Source organism: Simochromis diagramma, unplaced genomic scaffold (genome assembly GCF_900408965.1).
Source record: "Simochromis diagramma unplaced genomic scaffold, fSimDia1.1 OVJJ01000618.1, whole genome shotgun sequence".
Classification (NCBI taxonomy): Eukaryota; Metazoa; Chordata; class Actinopteri; order Cichliformes; family Cichlidae; genus Simochromis; species Simochromis diagramma.
The window spans coordinates 9,975,616-9,985,434 of record NW_024387423.1 but is presented as its reverse complement, the minus strand read 5'-3'; the positions used below and the strand labels follow the sequence as shown (position 1 = coordinate 9,985,434).

At 42.3% G+C, this 9,819-nt stretch overlaps 1 protein-coding gene across 1 annotated transcript; it reads left to right on the top strand.

Moving 5' to 3' along the window:
- Positions 1-2,578: 2,578 nt before the first annotated feature.
- gdf6a (growth differentiation factor 6a) lies at positions 2,579-8,527 on the top strand. Its single transcript, XM_040012654.1, has 2 exons — positions 2,579-3,255; positions 7,328-8,527. Exons 1-2 carry the CDS (start codon positions 2,895-2,897, stop codon positions 8,287-8,289), a joined length of 1,323 nt encoding a protein of 440 aa, XP_039868588.1. The 5' UTR covers positions 2,579-2,894; the 3' UTR covers positions 8,290-8,527.
- The last annotated feature ends 1,292 nt before the right edge of the window (positions 8,528-9,819 follow it).

Sequence of the window (9,819 nt, the reverse complement as noted above, 5' to 3'; positions counted from 1 at the left end):
AAGCATTGTTACAACAGAGAAATCATTAACCAAACACACATCTCCTTCCTTTGTTGATACGTTTATTTGTTCTGATCATCATTAGCTGTCTGATTCTGATGTTTGGGATAACACTGGAGTCTTTCGCCATTATGATAATTTTCTTCTGTTTGCTATTAATGCAAGGAGACAGACAAGATAAGGCCTGGGAAACTCAATGCAAAATCTGAATCAAAACTGTGATGCTTCTGACCTTATGTGTTGTAAATACATTTACACAAATATCTGGAATGATCTCTTTAAAGGGGGGCAATTGTGCTCATCTCCACTGACATATTTTTATTCCCAGACTCTACTAGAGTAGCTTTGCATGATTCACAGTTCAAAATAATCCTTGTTTATTTTAACTGGACCATGATGCAGTCCTCCCACTGTCTGCTAAAAGTTCATTTGAGGATAACAAATTGCCAACAAAAATCTTGAAAAGCAGCTGCTCATGACAAGAACTGCGCACCTGAGATACCACAGTAAGGATATCTACTCTTACTGACCACAGTAGAAAAAAAAAATCCCCTCCATCACCAAACTCTGTCTCACAGTCTGCTCTGCTTTAAAACAAGTGGCTAGGTTTGAGTGAAAGCTAATCACGAATAAAAGTTTCAACATCAATTACATTTTAACCCTTAGCTGCTCCCACGTTGGTGTCTGTTCTCTTCACGGACGTGGGAAACGTCTTCCCTCCCTCTTGTAATGTACGCTAGAGGCCATTGGAGGTCAGCAGAGTCTCGAAATCATTTGAAGGGCTCTACACGGAGGCTGAGCGTTTTAACTTTACAATGTTCACACCACTGAGTTACATTTAAACCCAGGAACCTTTTCGGCTCTGGTTATTTCTGCCTCTGAAAACCTACGCCTACTCAGTCATTAAAGTAAAAACGGAAAAAGAAAGAAATCATCAAATGATATTTATCCTGAAAGTTAGTTTTCCCTACATTTGGTATATTTTTTGTAAAATATGAATAATCTTTAAAGATTTCTTTAAAAAATGTCGCAACTTTACGATCACTTCGTTTGTGTCTTGAGCGTATCTGCGCTTAAACTCTAATCTAACGTCATCGTCCTTGGAAGCTTTCACGCTGTCAGACTTACCGATAAGGAGGGCTGTTAGTCCCTTCCAGTGTTTCTCAAATTTGACAAGGCCTACGCTTAATTTTTCAAACTTGCCAGTGAAAAAAAGCAAGGCTAATAAGAGGAAACAGTGAAATGTCTCATATAATCTCATCCACAAAATTAGATAGGGGAGACCTGGGATAGTTGTAACGTCGGTCAGTTGTAACACTTTCAATTTCTCCAGTCAGGGCTAAGTTTCAAATGATGTGATTCATCCTGTACATGCCCAATTCAGTTCTTCTATCACATGTGAAAAATTAGCACATTTTGGCAAACACGGACAATTTAAGAAGAAAAAAAGTAATTTGTATACCAAAAAGTAAGTTTATTTCAATTTTTAATAGCATTGTCTGCTTTGCAGTTAAACTCATCAAACTTAAATTATGTTATTTGTATGTCTATGGGGATATATTCTGTGTAGGTCTTTAGTGCTAATGTTTTAGCCGTTGGCTGTAATGTTAGCTAGTTCGTGGCTATAGGAGTCTGGGTCAGTTGTAACAGCAACAGTCTGGGTTAGTTGTAACAATAATGCAAATGTTACAACTTACCACACTATTACTTTAACTTATATTAAACAAGTTGGGGGTAATGACATCAGCAGAGAGGTTCACTGGTCACCTTTGTATATTAATGCCATTGGCAACACAATTCCTCCGATGTTTGTGTTCCCACGCATACGTTATGCAGACCACTGTGTCAGAGATGGGCCAGTAGGAAGTACTGGTAGTGGAAATAAATCAGGATGGGTGCAAGAAACAGACTTCTTCATCTCTCTGAAGCACTTTGCAAACCACACCAAGGTAAGCCATGAAAAAGGTAATTCAGCTTCATTGTTATGTTCAAAGGTTGGTGCAAGAGTTGGAGGTTACAATGCCCACTGAGCCAATGAGGCCAAACTCAATGAAGACCAACCACAATTAATGCAATTTTTAGTTGTTGAAAATTCCATAATTTGTCTTTTTTTAGGGGTTGGAATATGTTCAAACGCTAGATTTCTGCATTCTGTCACACACACATAGCTACATAACTAGATCTAAGTGCATTCAGGTGTTGAATAAACAAAGATTACATGTTAATATTTTGTCAGTACCCTTATTTCATTGCGTTACATTTCACCCCAGGATATGTTACAACTAACCCAGACTATGGGGTTAATTGTAACATTTCACTCTCTGTGTTTGAGACCATACCATGCAATGAGTAACTGTGCTGCAGAGAAAATATCTGCACTATTTAATAGCAGAGACGTGTAAATACTTTGCATTACATTTTGAATCCACTACCTTAAAAGAACTCCAAGCTACAGACAGAAATGTTAAAAATGTTACAACTCGAGTTTTTGCCATTCACAGTAAAAGAAATCAGATTTCTCACGTGCACGCATTTTACTCACTGATAAATCAAAAAACATTCCAAACTTTCCCACACTGTTATTTCCCCCTTTCACTCTGTCCTCTAGCATGCACGCTTTGTAGTACGTCTGTGACATAAAATTGTTTGGGAAGCCCTGCACTGAGCCACCATGTGGGCGTGTTTCTTTTCGGCCCAACAGTCTCCGCTCTTGTGTGGAGTCCAGAGCGAAAAACGCACTTCTTCTGGTGTGGCCGGAGAGCGCAAAAGTTAGCTGCTCTCAGACCCTGAAGCGCACACCATCTCTGGCTCACGCAGCTCCTCGAATTTAACTTCACTGCGCGGGGGAGGGAAAAAATTGAGTTTATTAACATCTCCCGGTGAATGTTCCAGCCATGGACGCATTTCGAGTCATTACGATATATCTGGGCCTCCTCCTTGTTTTCCTTGGGAATATACCGTGTTTCCAGTCTGCTGCTATCATCTCTCCCTCTGCGCCGAGGAGGAACAGGGGTGCCAGGATCCCTCACCAGGATGGACAAAGCTCTTCCAAATTCCTAAAAGACATCTTCGCGTCCTCTCATCCTGTCGCGGGACACCACAAAGAAGATCTAAAGGACGCTATTGTTCCGCATGAGTACATGCTCTCCATATACAGGACATACTCTGCTGCAGAGAAACTCGGACTAAACGCCAGCTTTTTCCGCTCTTCTAAATCTGCCAACACCATAACAAGTTTTGTGGACAGAGGAACAGGTTGGTTTCTTTCAGCTGCTGTCTCCATCAGCTCAGTCTTGCATAATTTTGTGGCACAGTCCCCCCCACCCCCCCCACTCCCCCACCCACCTTCAGACGGGTTTAATATTCTCCTTGTAGAGGTTGTTAAAATGTTGCTAAGAAATGACAGTAACGCATAACGAGTGAAGAACAAGCTGCTTTTACGCACACTTTAAAGCACCGTGCAGGCGGACTTTTACGCACACAGTATCCAGTGAGATTCTTAAAAAATGTGCTGAACAAAAGCAAAGATTTGAAAGTTGCAGGTTTATTCATTGCTCCTGAACACTGCGCTGATTTTCGTGGTTATTTATTTATTTATTTTTGGATGTGTTTTCCCCACGGTTGACTGAAACATATAACTTTTCTTTCGAGTATTATATTACACTTAAATTAACCTCTGGGCAAAACGACAGTAAAACACTAATTGAGGCGCTCTCTAGATGAAAGCTGTAAATCACTGTCAATGCAGGCTGTAGCAAAAGCTATCCCCGCTCCCAACCTCCACGTGAACACAGAGAACTTTTGCCCCCCCTCAACTTAAAACACTTGCTGTGAGTTTCGTGTTCGGTTCTTTTACCCAAGAATCCTTAAATAATTATCCGAGTTTCAAACGCGAGCACCCCAGTCCCACATATATTAAAGCGTGGAATCTGTTGCCTTCATGGTGCCCAGTTTGACCAACTTGTTCTGACAAAGAGGGGCTGGGAGGGCCGGGGGGAAGAAGCGGGTCGGTGTGAGAAGCAGGTGTTTGGCTCAGTTAACGTGTGTAACCAAGTGATTTGACCGGCCCGCGAGAACAAACACAATCTGATAAACACTAACACATCCAACACACACAAGGGGACATACGCCGAGTTAATCTTTGAGGGAGAAATAAAAGCTATCTTTGTTTGTGTCCCCTCCTGTCTGAAACACTCCGAGCCTCGGCTCCAGGACGCAGACTGCGCGCTGCAAAAAATGTCCATCCTGAGCTGTTCCGTGGAAGCATATCAGCCCCAATGATGCGCAATTGAAATGATTTAACTAATAATCAAATGTTTTTCTTCGCTTGTCAAGAAAATTGATTTTTAAATAGATGTATTTCAAGTTCATAGAAAGCAACCAAAAATGCCCAATGAAAATAAAAGCGGTTCTCTCACGCTGGTGTTCTTTTTAAGACAGAAAAAACAAAAAAAGAGAGAGACTTTGTTGGGGTGATTGTAAATTTATTTTGCTCGTCCGTGCAGCCATTTCTTGCAGTGTGAGCTGGTTTGATAGGAAAAACGCCTCACTCTCTCCTGTGATTTTGATGTGATGTGTCACTGGCTGTGACCCCGAGCTGGACCCTCTGAGAGCTGCTTGGCATCGAACGGCTGACTGGAGTATTTGAACTCGGTGATCTAATTGAGTGTTCATGTCATAACATATCAAACACTGTCTATTCTCCCATAATGACCCAACTCGGCCACAATGGGCACATCACCAAAAAAATGACGAGAGAGGAAAAAATCGAAAGGGAAGTTTCGTCGCTGTGAAGTGGTTTGTATTCTTTTTTTTTTTTGCCACCGCCACTTTAATTACGGAAAATTATTTTTCTTTCCGTTCTTTCAGCTCAAGTACCTTCGGTTACTTCTGGGATTCCTCCCAGCATCCCTAAAGTGTTGCACTGAATTAACCTGCACAATGAACCTCAGCTGGGACATTTCCCTATTTGAATCGCCTCCATCAGGAAACACGGGGGAAGGCTTTTTGACGCGGAAAGTAGTAACTTTTGCGCATGACTCATGCGTGCAGAGATAGCTTTTTTTTTAAAAGACCTGTAGCTTCTTTTGCTTTCACACTTTTTAATTTTTTTTTAGGTAGATGAAATTTGCTTATTAACCAGGCGGTGTTTCCTGGAGGTCAGAAAAGGCAAGATCAGAAAAGAATAACCCGATTCTGAAAATTACTTTTGGCACTTGGGGTAACTCATTAAAGCGCAGATGGTGCAGCCTGGCCTCTCTCTCTCTCTCGCTCTCTTTCTCTATCCCCCCTCTCTCTATCCCCCTCTCTCTCTAAACAGGCATAGATGACAAAAACATGTTTTGCATTTGCTCAGATACAACCAACAAGGTCACAAAAAAGTGCACAGGATGCAGGCTTTAACCACGCAATAAAATCTACCGCACTCTCCCCCAATTATCCGCCGTCAAGCGTGTTACGCATAATGGAAAAAATTGGCTTTGTGTATAATACTCAAATGAAGAAAACTTTGTAACTTTCTTTTTTAACTGTCAACAAAAATAACAAAATAATTCCTGCAGTCAGTCACTGACAGTCCCTTTTGCGTTTTAAGGGGGATGTTGTCGTTGGCAGGGATGAGATTAAATATAAGAGGGAAAGTACTTTAATGAGGAATATGGGAATTGAGAACTGTTAATTATTTGGTGAACTTGTATTCGATTTGTTTGAGGTCTTATAAAAAAAAGTAATGCAAACCAGACGTGCAAAGTCACTGAAAGGAGCACAAGGTTTCAATCTGCTTTTACTGTCTGACTCGGCTGAGATCACAGGGGAAACTGACAACCGCATTTAAATATCTCTACGGAGTAACTTTTACAAATCAGACCACGAGGGCTTTTCGATCTAGCCAAGTCACTTTAATAATATGAATGAATAATAATAATAAAAAGAATCACGATAAAATACTGATTTGACTAAAAAAGTGCGCAGTAAATCACAAACAGTTGAAACATGTTGAGATATTTGTATAATAAAACTTTAACATTTCATATACTAAATCTAAATTCATTTTTTCGTCTTTTTTTAAAATTACTTTTTTGTGTTTTACTGAAACTGTTGAAGCTCCTTTGGGGAAAAATTCGAAAACAGTAAAAAGCACCGGGGAAGGCGAAAAAATTCGCCATAGATGCAGTTTTTCCCCCTTTCAACACACACACACACACACACACACACACACACACACACACACACACACACACACACACACACACACACACACACACAATTAAATAAAATGTTTCCATTAAATGAGAAATTGAATACGTGCTAACACCTTCTCATGCAGCCTGTCTCGGTGTTAAATTCCAGTCTCATTGCTTCGCCTTGATGAAATATTTGTTGACCTCCTGGGTCTCCAGTGGGGAATAATGCATTAATTGTGTATTGTTCAGCTGAGTGTACAGTATGTCGCTTGGTCCGTTAGTGTCTGGCAGCGCTGAGGACCCTTCGCATCATTGAGCCCCTTGTTTTTTTTGGGTTTTTTTTTTTTTTTTTTTTACAAACAAGACTCAGCAATAAATCTCTCTCCCCCTCCTCCAAAAAAGAAAAAAAAGAAGAGAAAACTAAATACATTTTTTGCTGGTGCTCTGGCTGCTTCTCAGACTTTTAGGGAAGGAATAGTTTCAGGCTTCTTCTGCTCAGCCAGAGAAGTGGAAATTAATGATCGGTCTGTCAGCATGTTGAACGAAAGCGTGGGTATTTTTGCGAAAATAGACTGGCTTTGATTAAAAGTGGCACGGAATGCAAATATTGGCAGGTTGTTCTGGAGTTTTGTTCGAAAAAAAAAAATTTATAAAAAGTGTTCACGTCATTCCCGTGATTTTCGGAGAAATGTGATATCAAGTGAAAAAAAAGACAGAATTTATAATTCATCTCAAAATACGCGCACGTTTTGCAGGAAATTAAATTAAGAAACCGCAAATTTTATATAAGGAAGCTTTCAAATAAACTCTGTGAGCTTAACCTTCATCCCGCCTTTAGCCTTATAAAAGTTTTAAAAAGGCGTCATTTCGAGAAAAAACAATAGTTTTAAGTTCCATATAATGGTATGAGTTGTTTTCTTTTTTCAATTCCCCTCCAGACTGGGGACTTGTCAGCTGCAGTTTGTTTCAGTCAGGTCCAGGGTGGACATTTGAACAACAAGAAAGAGAGAGAAGGCCTCTGTGGGAGAATGTGAGCCCCCCACCCCCCGACCCCCTCCTTCCTCTCACCCCTCCCGTCCTCCCTCTGAACACTGTACACCCTAAGTGAATCTGACTGCAATTATTTTCTCCTTTTATCCCCGCAGACGATCTTTTGCACTCTCCTCTGCGAAGACAAAAGTATCTGTTTGATGTCTCAACCCTTTCAGAAAAAGAGGAGCTGGTCGGGGCGGAATTAAGGATATTTAGGAGAGCGCCCGGGGATTTGCAGACTTCCCTGCAGAAGACGGGCCTCTACGACATTCAGCTCTACCCCTGTCGCTCAGACAAGCTGCTGGACTCCAGGTCCCTGGACCTGCTGGATTCCACGAAAGCCGGCTGGGAAGTGCTGGACGTGTGGGAAGTGTTTAAAGCGCGCCAGCATCATTATCACCACCCCCATCGCTCTCGTCACTATCAGCAGGAGAACCAGCTTTGCCTCCAGCTAAGGGTCACACTGGGCAAATCGGACACCGAGGTCGACCTGAGGCAGCTGGGGCTGGACAGGAGCGGCCGGTCCCAGCAGGAGAAGGCCATCTTGGTGGCCTACACCCGCTCCAAGAAGAGGGAGAACCTGTTCAACGAGATGAAGGAGCAGATCAAGTCGCGGAGGTCGGTCAGTGAGAAGGAAGTGAAGGTGGCAAAGGAGGAGGGGGTATCTCCGCTGACTGGGGCCAAAGGAGAAGGGCCCAGGCGGCGGAGGAGGACGGCGCTGGGCAACCGGCACGGGAAGCGGCACGGGAAGAAATCCAAATCCAGGTGCAGCAAAAAGGCTCTGCACGTGAATTTCAAAGAGCTTGGCTGGGACGACTGGATCATTGCGCCCCTGGATTACGAGGCTTACCACTGCGAGGGGGTGTGCGACTTCCCCCTGAGGTCGCACCTGGAGCCGACCAACCACGCCATCATACAGACGCTCATGAACTCCATGGACCCCAACAGCACCCCGCCCAGCTGCTGCGTGCCCACCAAACTCAGCCCTATCAGCATCCTGTACATAGACTCGGGCAATAACGTGGTGTACAAACAGTACGAGGATATGGTGGTGGAGCAGTGTGGGTGCAGGTAGCGGCCATTATTGTGAAAAAACAAAACAAAAAACAACAACAACAGAAGATTGTTAAAGATACTCTCAGTGGGTTCAAGGCTGAAGGTAGAAAGCCCTCATGGGTCTCAAAGCGTTTTGACGCATGATGCGCCTTGTTTTTATTCAAAAGGGATGCGCGCGCACACACACGCGCACGCACGCACACACACATACACACACACGCACACACATACACACACACACACACATACACACACACACACACGCACACACACACACACACACACACACACACACACACACACACACACACACACACACACACACACGAGGCCATATCTTTTATTTATTCAGACTCAGTCGCATTAAATTCCACTCTCTGCCTTAAAGTGTTAAGCACAATATTTCCCAACTAGGCGTCAAGTATCATAAAATAGATTTTTCTTGTTGTTTTTTCCCAAAAAGTGCGATGGGTCCACATGGCACGAGGAGATGGGCGTTCTGATTGAGATGGGGGGAACTATTAAGTCCGACTGCGCACATGTGCGTGCCGAGGACAGCGGGCTTTGCCTTTAAGCAGCGCTTTGTTGTAGCGTGTGATCCTGGCAGCCTGGCCGGACTCTTTTGGGTATGTGCATCCAGGCCTCAAATGTAACTGTCCAGCTGGAGTCATTACAGGCCCGAGCAAGTGCCCGTTGTAAAAAAAACAAACAAATAAATTAAAAAAAATGAAGGGGGTGAATGTCTAATCTACCAAACACAAACACAGACTGGTCTGAGGAGAGGTGATAAGACGTTGGTCGTGATGGTGGTGGTGGTGGTGGCAATGCCTTCAAAGAGATTTCTTGTTTTTCCTTACTGGAGACCATCTGAAAGGCGCTGGGAGAGGGCGCATTTACGGACAGAAAGGACACAAAATGAGACTTAATGCGTGAATGAAAGAAAAAAAAGAAAGAAAGAACACATAACTGAGGCGTAATTTCAAGCTCAAAAGTCGGCATCTTTACAAAATGCACTTCCACAACTGACTGCGCCAAGGACATGTGGTCAGCTGAATTCGTCTTCTCTGATGACGAAAAAACAAAATATTAAAAAAAGACAAGAAAAAGAAAAAGGACTCGCAAACGAGACGTTATTTAAATGCACATTAGCTTTGAATGCACTGCTGTTCGTTTTCTTTTTGTTTGTTTGAGTTGTAAATACTTGTACAGTCCCCCGCCCCAAAAGAACTCTACAAAGTGCAACGAATGAAGAAATGAGAAAACGGCATTTCTTTGTAAATGTACAAAAATGCACTCAAATCGGTATAATTTCTATTCTATAATTATTTTATTATTTGTGATGTACAGAGTTTTCATGATAATCATATATTTCTTACGTGGATAAGAGTAATTTAAGGTGTATTGATATTTTGCAGAGGGTGGAAAATACCATTATTAATGTCTACCTCAAAATTGCATATAGGAGGTGCATTCAGTTAGAGTGTAAAGAGCTTTTACAATGATATATAAGATCATTTATTTACATATATTACTGGCTAATATTCCACAC